The following is a 16290-nucleotide window of genomic DNA, read 5'->3' as shown; positions in this document are numbered from 1 at the left end:
AACAAGTCGGTGAAACGGGTGTTTGGCGCGCGCGTGACATCACAGCTTGTGTTTCTAAATAGTCTGCGGTTATCTGTAATTTGGGAGAGGCCATTTCGAACACTTTGAACTAAGTGCAGCATTTGCATGAGCCTGCGTGATGTACCAGATGCCACGAGATAACGCTCGCGGGACCACTGCTGGGTCGTTTGGTCTCACTAAAAGAGGCTGAGCGGAGTTTAAACTCACGCCACCGGCATCTGTGGGTTCACATTACTTGCTCCGACATTAGGCGGATAATTGGCAGCTACACCGGTTTGATGCCAGTATCTAGTTTGTCCGCGGGAACCCTCTCCTCGCTGCTGTGGCTTGTGCTTGTTGTGGTTTCTTTACAGCCCCTCAGAACTCAGCATGCATTTATCGCACAGAGAAGTTGAAAGTATTTCAATGTTTAGCAACAAAAAAAAAAAAGGCAATGTACTTCAAAACAGCGTTTCATCAGGACACAACAGCAGGACCCACTGGAAAAATAAGTTCATTCTCAAAAGACTCTACCGGGAGAGAAAATGCAATGACAACCTCTTCATTTCGAGCAGCAGTTGTGCTCTCGTGTAGCTCTTGAAAACTACATTTTATAAAGGTTTTCGAGTGCAGTGTGTGTCCTTCATGTGCTCTATCCCTACCTGGCATGGCATGGACCAGGTCACCACACAACACCATGAACCTCGGCCTGGGTCGGAGCCGGTTCACGACCTCCACGGCCTGCTTGGTGAGCTCGATCTCCTCGGCCCATTCGTCCCCTCCGCCGTCGCAGTCGCCATCCCTCCAGGCCTTCATCAGCCCGAGCTGGGGGTCGGCGCCCTGGATGAAGCAAAACGGTCCCGTCCACTCGTGCTCTGCATCTGGAACAAGGAGAGACGGACACTGGTTGCTACCAAGATCACGATGAAATAAAACTTCATGTAAAGCTGCATCAGGCAACTTTCTGTGCTGTTACATCTTTATTTCACCGTGTTAAAAGGTTTCTTAGTGTTTTACATGAGCAAAATACAACACTTTTTTTAGATTCTCATACAGTTTGATAAAAAATGTGTTTATTATCAATTTACACCTCCTCAAGAGTCCTCCTTTGTCTTTTTTGCTTGAGCACTTACAGTGTGAAAGCAAGTACACACACTATTTTGATAGAAATGTTTTTCGCATGACAAATACAAGGAGAAATGGCAATTAATACTGATTTACATGAATCTACAGCTATAAATATAAGTGTCACCTTATAACGTATACACCATGACCAATAAACGGCATGAAAATGCGAAATACTCGCCTGCGAATATTATGTGTAGAGGGCTTTTATTGTGAAATGTAAGAACAGAAGGAGTGGATCTAGTCTGAGCCGCCCTTGTCATGGTTGAAAGGAGTAATAAAGTTTGCCGTCTTGTTTTTCGGACTACGGAGCCTCCGAGTTGTTGTTTTATAAATATAGGTGCAACTCAACCTGTTCCACACAACGTGATTGGTTGATGCCTTTACATCGCGACGCAAGGCTCAGAAAATCAACCTTATTCCGGAAAAAAATGACGTTGCTTCGCCGCGTAATATTCGCGTTTTGTGTGAAAATACTCGTGACAAAAACAACAGTTCGAAAAAATATATTGACGGGGGAATTAATCTCACCAAAAAAACGCTGTCGGTGTGTAACGACCTTTAGACTATTTGATTAGTCTATTGACAGAAAAATAATCGCCAACTATTTTGATAATTGTTAAAGCCATTTTTCATGCAAAATGGCAGGAAATGCTGTTTTCAGCCTCACGGCAAGGTAAACAAGTGAAAATATTCTAAATACAGCGCACATTTAAACTGACACTGATTTTTTCAGGTGGCTAAGATACGTTTTGCTGCCGGCTCTGTCCACACTAGAACATTGCTTTGCTACCGTGCGCTAACTCCTGTCTGCTTCTCCAAACTGGGGGCGTACAGGCCGTCATCTACTGTAGGTAATACACCGACCCTAACCCTATGGATAAGTACCTCATACGACCCCACTTCAAGGTTCCCAAACTATCCCTTCAACTTCACATTCTGTCAGCATCTGAACATTTTCATATCAATATTTTTAGGTCACAGGATGTTTGCACAGAACACTGCACATAGTGACAATAATAATTCTATTTGTATAGTAATTTTCAAGCTGGGAGCATAAAACCTTGTATGCAGAAGAAACAGAAAAGCTTAAGTGATTAGGTGTCATCACAGCATTAGTCATTCAGCTGTACCGTATAAGGCCTGCTGTGAAAGTTTCATGCAGAAAAAAAGCTTTATATTCATTCTTAATCAACACTTGATGAGTTGAAAGGGCTTTGATTTGGATGTAGGGACTGGGATGTGATGTACGGCCTTTTGTTAAAGCTCTGCATGCTTGCTCCATGAGCAACCAACGACAAGTAATCAACAAACATGTTGGAGCATGAATGGCAAAGAACAAGTGTTTTACATAACCCCTGATATTGCGTAATGGAAGGGCTCTACAATCTAATCACTCTCAAATATTCATTAACAATCTGTTCCTGGCTTTCCGTGTAAAGAACGGAAGCAGACACTCCACACGGCTTAGCTGATGGTAATGACAAGGTTCGACATGAAGGACACGAGAGAAAAGCGGTACGGAAATGGAGTCCCCTTGTTGCCCGCAAATGGACAGATGCAAAGAGCAGGTGTAAACAGTTTCTGCTCCACTCGTTTCGTTTCCGGAGGATGTGAGGAGCGGTGCGCGCCACCGCCGTCGCCGTTGAGAGTATGCATCTGCATTCTGCACAAATCCCATCGCTCACACTCTCAGCGGGGACGAGTAGCTGTTCAGCATCCTCCGTGTTTAACATGCTCTCCGCGTGTCTCGCTCCCAAATGAGTTTACGAATTGCGTCCTCCAGAGGAACTTCAACAAAGATAAGCAAAGAAAAAGAGCGACAAAAGAGTGTCTTGCTCCTGGGGAATCAGGCGAGTAAAAGCTTAACAATGATCCCCTCTGTGTAATTGACATTTAGAAAAAACCATGAGGGGAAACACATTCTGCCTTTATGATTACCATCATTATCTCTTCAACCAAATTGCTTTAGAATGCCTTCAGTCCAAACTAGCCTGGCCTTGATCTAAACTTACGACTACACGGTGAGGACTGCTGATGAATTCTGAACAGCTGCCATGACCACTGTAGTATAAAGTTAAGTTTCCTGTGTTATCTCAGAAGTCTATGACAGTCCATCAACATTTAAGTAGATCAAAAACTCGCATCAGCACATCCTGAACTCCTGCAGCTCAGCATAGAGTCTCTAAACTCAGTCCCAGCTCACCTCGAGTGTTTGCATATGGAAATAACTGCCTAACAATGCACACGTCAGTAAGTTTTCATATCACACGGACACGCAAGTGTGCACACAGCACATGCAACATGTAAATTTGCATGTACACCCCCCCGTGCATGTTGGTCCTAGTTATTATAGGGCTGCATGATTATGGGCAAAATGATAATCAGGATTATGTTTGATCAATATTGAGATCATGATTATTTATCACGATAATTCATTGATTTTTTTGCACTTTCACATTTAAATAAACAGAGCACTGCTTTCACTTCCATGTTGTGCTACATTCCTGCTAAATTTGTACAAATCTTTGCATCAAAATAGGTAGGGCTGTCCACTCTTAGTAGATTAGTTGATTAATCAGTCGTTTTGGTCTTAGTCGACTAAGATTTCTTTAGTCGATTAGTCGTTTTTGTATGCTGAATGACTTCTTTCCAAGAAACTTATGAGCACATCTCTGGTAAACACAAGATTTAAAGAAGTGCTTTTGTGTGATTCTTTGTGGAGAAACTAAGTTTTACAGACACTGTATGTTAATTAAGTCAACTAATCGATTAGTCGAGTGTCAGTCGACTAAGAATTTCTTTGGTTGAGGACAGCCCTAAAAATAAGACCTTAGTCCTTCTTATTCACAGTACATCTCCTAGATGCAAAATAAAATTGTTTTATACCCAACATTTAATCAACAGAGCACTCCTTTCACTTTCACTTTGTGCTAAATTCCCGCTATTCAACACATCTTTGCATCAAAATAAGACTTTTTTTATGAGTGAAGCACGCATTTTAAACATCAATGTTACAGTAAATCATGTTCATTTAATTGTGGGAAGCCAAAATCGTGATAACGATTCATATTTGATTAATTGTGCAGCCCTAAGTTATTATTAGTTATCTTCTCTTGTGAGTGCCCTGAACAACAATCTGTAAAAGATTCCCCCGAAGCTGCAAGGCAAAGCACATCCTGGAATCTTTTTCTTTACACTGAGGATACTTTACAGCACAATGTCTCTCCCTGGAGTCAGGCGTTGTGAACTATTTCACAGACAAACAAAAAGAAACAGATTAAAAAAACAAAAACAAACAAACACCAGGACTTTGCCGAAGCCGACAAAAGCTCCCCATGACAGCAGATAAGAGCATTGTGTCAGCCATGTGTGGCTGCGCTGGTCGAGCACAAGTTCAAACATGAATCTGCACAGATTTCTCAGGTGGCAGCATGTGAACAAAATGAATCATCATCTGAGATGAAAGCACACGAGGGGGCTTGCTTTAGCAGCAAATAATAAAATACTGAACATTATTAATTTCTTCCCTTGGAGTTTTACCTTATACTAACTGGTTTCCTCCAGTAGGCGCGGAAGAACTAGATAGATAGATAGATAGATAGATAGATAGATAGATAGATAGATAGTAACTTTATTGATCCCCAGGGAAATTCAAGTTTCCAGCATCACAGTTCCATAGTGCAAAACATGTTAGTAAAAAGGCAGTAAAAAAGTTAGTACCGCAAAGTACAAAAAAATATACCAGATATAAAAATACAAGGAGATGAAGAAAACTGTTAAAACTGAATATAGTGCAGCGTAACAGCTGTGATACAGGACTATTAAAAAAGTGAATATAGTGCAGAAGAGAATTTTAAAAATGAGTATAGTGCAGGGTAACTCCAGTAGCTTAGTCTATGAAAGTGCACTGTGTGCATTATTATCTGTCCTGCAGACCGTAGACAGACAAGACAGGTTGACAGAACATAAATGGGTTGAGTTGTTTGAGTGATTATGGTTTGAATCCTTGAATAACCTGCCTGCAGGGCTGAACCACTTTAGTAATTAAACATTTTAGACTAATTTAATCTACTTAAAAAATTATGTCTGCCACATTGACAATAACAACATTCCTGACATTCCTAAAAACTTCCTGCAGCTGTCAGACTACACAACCAGCACTGCTCCCAGTAGACCACTTACACTTACACACCAAAAAACTGACAATAACCTGATATTTTCAGGTGGAATTTCATTCATTCATTCATTCATTCTCACTGTGCAATATCATTTTCCACTTGTGCAATTGTGTTAATAGTCTGTTTATTGTCAATACTGTATATACTGCTCCTATTCTTATACTTTATGGTTTATATTGTGTTACACTTTGTTTAGCTCTTTTTTACTGTGTTAGCTGATGCATCTTGTTTTTTGCACTATCCCCTTTGCTGCTGTACACTGAAAATCCCCCCACTGCAGGACTAATAAAGGTATATCTTATCTTATCTTATCTTATCTTAATATCAAGGTATGCTACAACTCCCACTTAAAAATGCAGGAATGTGGTTAAACATTGCTGCAGAGTCAGAGGTCCTCATTAGGAAGTAGTGGACCAAACAAGATGTTTTTCAAAGTTTGAAGCACTCAAAGTGAATCACCAACTATTACCTTATATGGTCATGAACAGTTACCATTAACCGTTAACTACAGCACTTTTAAAAAACAACAACTGTGCATTATTGTTCTGCGTTTGATTCACAACACTGGCTTTAACGTTACTCTTTAACTATGTTGTAAACACAAGCTAGCATGTTAACCCTCGCTCAGCTCGACAACACAACAGTTATTAAAACTACACGAAGCTACACAAAAAGCTGTCTGCGTTTGCTCTTTGTGACCGTTAACCTACAGCCAGCGACAACAACAGGTTGTTGTGTAACACCAGAGTTAAGGAGAGTTAGCGCTAGCTCGCGCGTTAGCATGTCAGTTGGCTAACCGGCTAAATGAATAAGCTAGTTAAAGTCTGTTACCTTCAGTCAGTCCGATGAACGTCCGCTGCTGAGCCTTCACAAACATCTCCTCCTCGCTCTCAGCCATAAGTGCAGAATAATGATCAAGAGTTGTCCCAGTGAACTGTATCAGACTTGTGCGTCTGTCAGGGAGCCTCCGAGCAGGTTAGTTGTGTTCTTCAGTGTCAGGTCGTCCGGCTGACTCTGGTGACTTTACTCGGTGATCGACTACACTGCCTGTTCGTGAGTCTGTGTGACTTCCCTCAGTGAGGCTGCAACATGCAGGCTTTCCTATATACACACACAAGAGCGCATTTATGGATCCACTCTTTCACTTTCAGAATAACAAGCCAGATACAGCCTTTAACGTGTACTGTAACTTATTATACACTATAAGATACTTTTTTTTTTTTTTTTTTTTTAAAGTCAGGTGAGGGACCCTGGACAGTGGCAGGGGCCTTTCAGCACCATGGAGAGAGGTGGTTCCAATTTATTTTTATTTTTTAAAATTTATTTATTTATTTGCACATATATGAAACTGCACAAACTCCAGTCAATACGATACGATACAACTTTATTGTCAGTTTGCACTGAAATTCATTTTGCATCCATAGGCAGCTCAGTTTGAGAAAAAGTACACATACTGTATTTCCCACAATAAAATACAAATCAATTTATAACTTTTATATGATGTGATTTTCTGGATTTTTTTTTTAATATTCTGTCTCTCACTGTTAAAATATACCTACCATTAAAATTATAGACCGTTGTTTTCTTTGTAAGTGGGCAAACTTACAAAATCGGCAAGGGATCAAATACTTATTTCCTCCACTGTACAATAGACATACTGTTACCATAGACAGACAGACAAGTAAGACCCATCAGACAAAAAAACAAAACACATCACAATTATTCATACATAACCCATTACAAAATGACCATCTGTCCTCTGGATTTACATGTCTTTAGCAGCACATTAATTATTATTTAGCATTATTATTTAGCAACAAGATGGACTGATGGACAAAAGCGTTCTTTAGCCTGATGCGGTTAAATGTAGGGACTCTAAATCGCCTCTTGGAGGGCAGAAGTTGATATTCCCCATTTAAAACATGCAAGGGATCAGAAGAGATGCTGTTGGCAAGTCTGAGCATACTCTTGTTGTGAGCTGCTTGAAAGGAGGCTGTCACAGGTTGGCCAATGATCTTCGCGCAGATTTTGATTTGGCTATAAAGTTTAGTTTTAAGTTTTACAGATATAATGCATAACATTGCGCCTTTGGTACGCACTGTGCGTTCCAATACCCATACTACCCTACTATTTAGTATGCCAGAAAAAGATTTAGTATGTCCCAATACATAGTGTGTCAAATGCAGTATGCCAAAAATACCAGGACATCCTACTACATTCGGTCGCATTTTGCAGTATGCAAGCCAGCATACTTCTCTGGCTATTCTGACCCACAATCCTCTGTGTAGGGGATACATGAGCAAGAGGGTCAAAGTTCAAGGTGCAATGTTATGAGGAAGTAGTGTGTCCCAATGTCCCAATTGTATGCATAATGCATGCAGCAGTATGTACTTTGTAAGGGCAGCTGCAGTACGTACTAGAAGTAAAAAGAAAAAGTATGCGATTTGGAACATAGACTGAGTCTGTGTGCAGCGGCCCACAGACAAGAAGCCACAGGCTTATACAAAGGCCCTCACCCTCCCTCCCCCAACCCCGTGAGAAAATAACTATAACAAAAAAGGAAGAAAGATCTAAACTAACATAATTTTAAAAATACAACAAAAGTTAAACAACAACAAGAAGTACACAAAATGTGCAGAAAAACCCTAACCAAACAGTGGAAAACAATCCAATAAAAACAATGAAATACATTTCAAAAGAAACAGTACAGAAAAAAAAGAAAACTTATCTAAACATATCAAAAGATAATTAGACATCATGAATTAAATGTGATGATAATTTCCTTTTAAAATGTTCTAAGGATAACGAGCTCTTGATAACATGTATTTTGGTGATCCATATTTGTACACCACGATATCTGAGGGAGTACTGGCCATTTCAGTATTTGAATGAGAGTTCATTGTTGGTTTTGCTCGCTTTCACTGCACCCAGTCAGTTCAAACAACCTTGAAGGAGATGCTTTTTATAACCACAAAATCAATCAACATAGGCCAATTGTGTTACAGGTTTATATAAGTATGTTTTACTGGTGGGGAAATTAACTTACATTTTTATGCTCTTCGGCTCAGTTCAGCTCAACTCAGACTGTTAAATCTCTCTCTCTCTCTCTCTCTCTCTCTGCACCTGTTTGGCAAAAAACAATTGCACTTGAAGAACTTGAGATATCCACTAAATAATCCCATACACTGGTGGACTCAGGGGGTGCCCCCATGTTTGAACGAACCGCAACAAAAGTGCCCTCTTGGATGCCCCTATGGTAGATAAAACAGGATAAAGTAACCTCTTGGGTGCCCTTCTAGTGGAGAAAATGTGATGCAGTGCCCTCTAGGGTGCCCTTCTAGTAGAGAAAGCATGATAAAGTTGAATCTAGGGTGCCCTTCTAGTGGAGAAAACATGATAAAGTTCAATCTAGGGTGCCGTTGCAGTGGAGAAAACGGTGTAAAGTGCCCTCTAGGGTGCCCTTCCAGTGGAGAAAACATGATAAAGTTGAATCTAGGGTGCCCTTCCAGTGGAGAAAACATGATAAAGTGCCCTCTAGGGTGCCCTTCTAGTGGAGAAAACATGATGCAGTGCCCTCTAGGGTCCCCTTAAATGAAGAAAACATGATAAATTGGCATAAAGGGTGCTTTTCCAGTGGAGAAAACAAAAAGAAAACATGTTAAATGCCATGTAGGGTGCCCTTCCAGTAGAGAAAACATGATGTAGTGCCATATAAGTTACCCTACATGCTAGAAAACTTTATGCGCACTGGTGCCCCACCACGTGCAGCTATATGCATACTGAATTTGCCTGATTCTCTTCAGGTGCTGTAGCATAAACCTTTATATGCTAAACATCTGTAGTCCAGATAATTTTGCATTTCGTGTCAAAAACTCCGGGGAAGCCCCGTGGTCACACAGTCCCTTGTTAACACAAAGTCAGGTGAGGGACCTTGGACAGAGGCAGGGGCCTTTCAGCACCATGGAGAGAGTTGGTTCCAAATTCAGCACCCAATCCTCTCTTTTATCCAACTGGAAAAAAAACGGCTGATCTGGTTGCTCTAATATTTTCAGTATTTGAATGAGAGTTAATTGTTGGTTTTGCTCGCTTTCACTGCACCCAGTCAGACAGTTCAAATAACCTTGAAGGAGATATCTGCTTTTTAACCACAAAATCATATTATATAAATATGTTTTATTGGTTTGGAAATGAACTTACATTTTTATGCTCTTTGGCTCAGTTCAGCTCAACTCAGACTGTTAAACATTTTTTTTCTCTCTCACTCTCTCTCACAGCACCTGTTTGGCAAAAAACAACTACACTTGAAGAACTTGAGATATCCACTAAATAATCCCATACACTGGTGGACTCAGGGGGTGCCCCCATGTTCAAACGAACCGCAGCAAAAGTGCCCTCTCGGATGCCCCTATTGTAGATAAAACATGATAAAGTACCCTCTAGGGTGCCATTCTAGTGGAGAAAACGTGATAAAGTTGAATCTAGGGTACCCTTCCAGTGGAGAAAACGTGATGCAGTGCCTTCTAGGGTGCCCTTACAGTGGAGCAAACATGATAAAGTGCCCTCTGGGTGCCCTTCCAGTAGAGAAAACATGATAAAGTGCCATCAAGGATGCCCTTAAATGAAGAAAAACATGATGCAGTGCCCTCTAGTGTGACCTTCGAGTGGAGAATATGTGATACATTACCCTCTAGGGTGTCCTTCTAGTAGAGAAAACATGATGCAGTGCCCTCTAGGGTGCCTTTAAATGAAGAAAACATGATACATTTTGCCTAAAGGGTGCTCTTCTAGTGGAGAAAACAAAAATAAAACATGTTAAATGCCATGTAGGTTGCCCTTCCAGTAGAGAAAACATGATGTAGTGCCATATAGGTTATCCTACATGCTAGAAAACTTTATGCGCGCTGGTGCCCCCACCACCTGCAGCTGACTTTTTATTTTTTTTCGCCCCTGCCCCTCAGACAGTTCACCACTGCTCCCATACAAAGTGTTTTGCTTTCGCCTTGAGCCTATTTTGTTTGCGAAGAAGTATCAGTGTTTTTGAAATACTACTAGTTGAAAGGGAGAGACATTTTCCAATCGGACACCATATGGGAATGAGGCAAAAAGAATCTGTCAAGCACTATGTCTGTTGTTTTGAAGATTTACTTATCTTATTATTTGGTTGTGTCTTTTTGTTAGGATACATTTAAACTAAGGAGCCGCTTCTCGTGAGCAATATACTGCTTAAAAACCCTGATGTTTTCCAGAACGTCTCCAGGGATGTAGTGGGCATTAGTGCGTCCTGCATGGGGCCACATTTTTTGTTGAAGGGGCCGCTCTTTTACAAAATGTATCCCCTGCTTTAGAAGCTGTGCCAGCCAGCCACTGCCTATTACAGCACATTAAGCTACTTGTGATTTCAGGATTTTCTAGAACAATGGATGACAACCTACGACTGAAACTGAATAAAGTGGAAAATGTGGGGGTGGGGGTGAGGCTCCCACGCCTTTCCTCGACGGCAAAATAGTGATGTGCGTATTCAGAGGCTTTTATCATAATATTTCATAATAAATTCTCTCTCTGTCTCTCTCTCTCTCTCTCTTGGATGCCCCTATGGTAGATAAAACATGATAAAGTACCCTCTAGGGTGCCCTTCTAGTGGAGAAAACGTGACGCAGTGCCCTCTAGGGTGCCCTTCCAGTGGAGAAAGCATTATAAAGTTGAATCTAGGGTGCCCTTCCAGTGGAGAAAACATGATAAAGTTCAATCTAGGGTGCCCTTCTAGTGGAGAAAACGTGATAAAGTGCCCTCTAGGGTGCCCTTCCAGTGGAGAAAACGGTCTTAAGTGCCCTCTATAGGGTGCCCTTCCAGTGGAGAAAACATGATAAAGTACCCTCTAGGGTGCCCTTCCAATGGACAAAAACATAATAAAGTTGAATCTAGGGTGCCTTTCCAGTGGAGAAAACATGATGCAGGGCCCTCTAGGGTGCCCTTCCAGTGGAGAAAACATGATAAAGTACCCTCTAGGGTGCCCTTCTAGTGGAGAAAATGTGACGCAGTGCCGTCTAGGGTGCCCTTCCAGTGGAGAAAGCATGATAAAGTTGAATCTAGGGTGCCCTTCCAGTGGAGAAAACATGATAAAGTACCCTCTAGGGTGCCCTTCTAGTGGAGAAAACGTGACGCAGTGCTCTCTAGGGTGCCCCTTCTAGTGGAGAAAGCATGATAAAGTTGAATCTAGGGTGCCCTTCCAGTGGAGAAAACATGATAAAGTGCCCTCTAGGGTGACCTTCCAGTGGAGAAAACGGTCTTAAGTGCCCTCTATAGGGTGCCCTTCCAGTGGAGAAAACATGATAAAGTTGAATCTAGGGTGCCTTTCCAGTGGAGAAAACATGATGCAGGGCCCTCTAGGGTGCCCTTCCAGTGGAGAAAACATGATAAAGTACCCTCTAGGGTGCCCTTCTAGTGGAGAAAATGTGACGCAGTGCCGTCTAGGGTGCCCTTCCAGTGGAGAAAGCATGATAAAGTTGAATCTAGGGTGCCCTTCCAGTGGAGAAAACATGATAAAGTACCCTCTAGGGTGCCCATCTAGTGGAGAAAACGTGACGCAGTGCTCTCTAGGGTGCCCCTTCCAGTGGAGAAAGCATGATAAAGTTGAATCTAGGGTGCCCTTCCAGTGGAGAAAACATGATAAAGTGCCCTCTAGGGTGCCCTTCCAGTGGAGAAAACGGTCTTAAGTGCCCTCTATAGGGTGCCCTTCCAGTGGAGAAAACATGATAAAGTTGAATCTAGGGTGCCCTTCTAGTGGAGAAAACATGATAAAGTACCCTCTAGGGTGCCCTTCCAGTGGAGAAAGCATGATAAAGTTGAATATAGGGCACCCTTCCAGTGGAGAAAACATGATAAAGTACCCTTTAGGGTGCCATCTAGTAGAGAAAACGTGATGCAGTGCCCTTTAGGGTGCCCTTCAAGTGGAGAAAACTTGATAAGGTTAAATCTAGGGTGCTCTTCCAGTGGAGGAAACATGATAAAGTGCCCTCTAGGGTGCCCTTCCAGTAGAGAAAACATGATGCAGTGCCCTTTAGGGTGCCCTTCCAGTAGAGAAAACGTGATAAAGTACCCTCTATGGTGCCATCTAGTAGAGAAAACGTGATGCAGTGCCCTTTAGGGTGCCCTTCCAGTAGAGAAAACGTGATAAAGTACCCTCTATGGTGCCATCTAGTAGAGAAAACGTGATGCAGTGCCCTTTAGGGTGCCCTTCCAGTGGAGAAAACATGATAAAGTTGAATCTAGGGTACCCTTCCAGTGGAGAAAACATGATAAAGTGTCCTCAGCTGTGCCAGCCAGCCACTGCCTATTACAGCACATTAAGCTACTTGTGATTTCAGGATTTTCTAAAACAATGGATGACAAACCTACGACTGAAAATGAATAAAGTGGAGAAAATGTGGTGGGGAGGAGGAGGGGTGGAAGGCTCCCACGCCTTTCCTCGACGGCAAAATAGTGATGTGCGTATTCCGAGGCTTTTATCATAATATTTCATAATAAATTCTCTCTCTGTGTCTCTCTCTCTCTCTCTCTCTCTCTCTCCTCAGCCCTCGCAGTCTCACTCCCTCCCCATGTTTTTCCTCCTCCTCTCCTCTCCTCTTTTTGCGCACCAGGCTCTCCCACCCTCGGCTCTTTCTTTCTATTCGCTCACTGCGCTCTCCACCTCGGTGCGGCTCGTGTCTCTCTGCCTACTGCCCGTGCGTAAGAGCGCACCGATGGATATGTTCAAGTGATGCACTCCTGAAGAAAAACATTTCTAAAAAAGACGCATAGATGCGCAGCAGAGGAGAGGAATTATAGTTAGATTAAATCATTCCAGGGAGATTGTTTTTAATTTGAATTTTTACGCATGTGTTGTTTTTTTCTTTTTTTCTTTGGATGATGATATGACATGTTGACTAAAAAGATGTTGATGGACGCGGATGACGGTGCGTCGCTATTATTTGGATGTGGTGTGTTCAGGGACTTTTCAGCAGCGTGCCATGACCGCGCGCCCTTCTTCTTCTTCTTCTTCTCTCCGAGTCTCGTCGTTTGCGCGTGAAGTTGAACGGAGGAGAAGGGCACCACGATGAGAGGGAAATACTTTCTCCTCGGCTTCCTGTTGCTCAAACTTATGATGGCTCTGGTGTGCAAGGCTGACGGAGAACCGGGACTGCTCGGCGGGTTCGTGATGATCGCCACCTCCAACACCTCCAGCAGGGAGGAGCAGGAGAGCGCCGCGTCCGAGGAGACGCCGCCGCACACCGAGGACCGCTGCCGGGGCTACTACGACGTGATGGGCCAGTGGGACCCGCCGTTCGTCTGCAAGACCGGCAACTACCTGTTCTGCTGCGGCACCTGTGGCTTCCGCTTCTGCTGCTCCTACAAACACTCGCGGCTGGACCAGAGCACCTGCAAGAACTACGACACGCCGGTGTGGATGAAGACCGGCCAGACGCCCTACAAGAAGATGAACAAGATGATCGACACCACCAAAGACAAGACCAACTTGATTGTTTACATCATATGTGGAGTAGTGGCCATCATGGCTCTAGTGGGGATTTTCACCAAATTGGGACTGGAAAAGGCGCACCGGCCTCAGAGAGAGAACATGTCCAGGTGAGTCTCTTTCTTTCTTGCTGCTGAATCTCAGTGCGCTTGTTTACAAAAGAGACTTGCAGTATATAGTAGAGCCTACGTACGCACGCACTGATGATCTGGAGCGCGCATTTCATCATCTAGTGCAGAGAAGTATATATAATGGGAATCAATTAGAACATCACTGCTTAGAATAATGCATTACGCGTCCAGAGCGGAAAAAATACAGATTTCTTAAGGCACTTTTATATGACATGGGGGAGACAGAGCTCTTACACCTCGAAACAACAATTATATTGTACATAAATTAAGGTAATAAACATAATACACATTATAAAACATGTACAATTAACATTCAGAAATGTGCCACAACGTCGTTTTGGATATATCCATGATAATCCAAATTATTGACAGATATAGATCAAACTAAAACCTGCTTTATGTTGCACAATTAATACAAAATATAATAATACATAATCTGTGCAAGGTTGAAAGGTGTCAATCTCATTTTTGTTCCTTGGCAACCATGAGCAACTCGTGTCATCTTCTGTATTTTGGTAAAAAAAAAAAAAAAAGAAGTGGATTCTGCATGGCATGCTCTCTCCACTCCAGTCTCTCCATCCACTGTGGTATATAGCATAACATTACGTGCAGCCACTCTTATCAGGCGTGGGCGGCTTCCTTTCACTGGAGTAAAAAGGCGCTCCATTGTGTTATGATAGGAGATTTTTTATACATAGGCAGGAGTATATGTGCAGAAAAGAAAAAAAACAGGATAAAATAAAAAACAAATATTTCCCCATCCATCAGGGGAATCACCTTTTATTTTCCAGTTGGCTGCAAATCACAGTTTCATTTGAGGATCCATGTGCAGCAGTGCAGCCCAACTGAATAATTCAATTAACCATGTTATCCTCATGTCTGCATCCATCACCGCCTCTCTCTGTCTCTCTCCTCCCTCTGTCTGTCTGTCTGACAGGGCCGTTGCCAGCGTGCTGCAGGGCGGGTGTCCAGGTGAGCAGTACCGTGGGGAGGAGGCCCTCGGGATGCACTCACAGCACTTTGTTTCCAGGGCAACAAACCTCCGTAAGTGTTTTTATTTTTTAATATATATATATCTGGACAGAGGGTCTGCAGTGGTTAGCACTGTCGCCTCACAGCGAGAGAGGTCGTAGGTTCAAACCCAGGCTTGTGTGGAGTTTGCATGTTCTCCCCCGTGTTAGAATGGGTTTACTCCGGATGCTCAGGTTTCCCCCCACAGTCCAAAGACATGCAGGTTAGGTTCATTGTTGACTCTAAATTGCCCTGTAGGTGTGAATTTTGAATGGTTGATGAATTATAGTCTGGCGACCTGTCCAGGGTGTACTCCGCCTTCGCCCAGTGTCAGCTGGGATCGCCTCCAGCCCCCAGCTGCGGCCCTGAATAGGATAAGCGGTTACAGATAATGGATGGATGGATATTTGGACAGCTCATTACTGGATTAATTTAGCATATAGAGGTGTGGGTGGGGGTTGTCTGTCAGCAAAAAAAGCTGCTTGAATGTGTCCAGGTTGAGGCTTTTATGAAGTCATCTGGAGTGACGTAAGGATGTGAGAAGTCACTCCTCCCCAGCTGGGCTCCAAAATGTTTTAAAACCGCGCTCATATCTGGCTGATGGTGCGTAGTCAGAAAATCCTCAAATATACAATACACACACACACGCACACACAGACACACACAGGGGGGGGACACACACATCCCCGCAGGCGTGTTCCTATTTTGTTTCAAATGACAGCATTGGGGTTTTTTTGTTTTATCTCGCACCGGCCAGATATCCATCCATTTCATAACGCGCTAGAAAGAAGAGAATATCTGCCTGCCTTTTTTTCTGCAGCTTTTCAAATCCAAAGCTTTATTCACTGTTTTATTTTGGTTCATGCCCACATGATATAATGAGAGAGAGAGAAAAAGGGGAGTGGGAGTGTGTGTCGGTGAGGAAGTAAGTGGTGGTGGTGATGGTAGTGTGTTTGTGTTGTGTTGTGTGTGTGTAAGGGGGTGGGAGTTTGAAGGGTGGTGGTGGTGTATGAATGCCATCTATTTCTGTTGCGTCCCGTGGGCTGCTACAGTACCAAGCTTTGTGTTTTAACACCGAAGATCAAACAGATGAATCCACACAAAAAAACACACAAACACACACACACACACACACACACTCAAATATGTACAGACCCCGGCGTACACTACATACACATCACAAACACATAGAATCAAGCCAGCACACAGCGTTCAGATCCCCTCCAAAAGTTGCATCATTATTTCTTGTGCCTAAACAAAACGCAGATCTAAGTCACATCTAAATCATAGTGGCTGTACTATTAGAGGGCTGTCTTTCCCACATTTCTCG

At 42.8% G+C, this 16290-nt stretch overlaps 2 protein-coding genes across 2 annotated transcripts in view; one reads left to right on the top strand and one right to left on the bottom strand.

The window, feature by feature from the left end:
- The window catches only part of cpped1 (calcineurin-like phosphoesterase domain containing 1), a 43703-nt gene extending 37344 nt beyond the window's left edge, over positions 1-6359 (bottom strand). The window contains exons 1-2 of the mRNA XM_037755331.1: positions 6138-6359; positions 663-881 (exon numbers count right to left, since the gene is read on the bottom strand). Of these exons, the coding sequence (XP_037611259.1) occupies positions 663-881; positions 6138-6204 (286 nt within the window). The 5' untranslated portion in view covers positions 6205-6359. The remainder of the gene's footprint in view (positions 1-662; positions 882-6137) is intronic.
- A 6311-nt stretch (positions 6360-12670) lies between these two features.
- shisa9a (shisa family member 9a) overlaps positions 12671-16290 on the top strand; it is a 72548-nt gene continuing 68928 nt past the window's right edge. The window contains exons 1-2 of the mRNA XM_037755330.1: positions 12671-13928; positions 14887-14993. Of these exons, the coding sequence (XP_037611258.1) occupies positions 13399-13928; positions 14887-14993 (637 nt within the window). The 5' untranslated portion in view covers positions 12671-13398. The remainder of the gene's footprint in view (positions 13929-14886; positions 14994-16290) is intronic.

Source organism: Sebastes umbrosus, chromosome 20, assembly GCF_015220745.1.
Source record: "Sebastes umbrosus isolate fSebUmb1 chromosome 20, fSebUmb1.pri, whole genome shotgun sequence".
Lineage (NCBI taxonomy): Eukaryota > Metazoa > Chordata > Actinopteri > Perciformes > Sebastidae > Sebastes > Sebastes umbrosus.
Note: the sequence above shows the minus strand (reverse complement) of the source record. Positions and strands in the feature narration are given on the sequence as shown.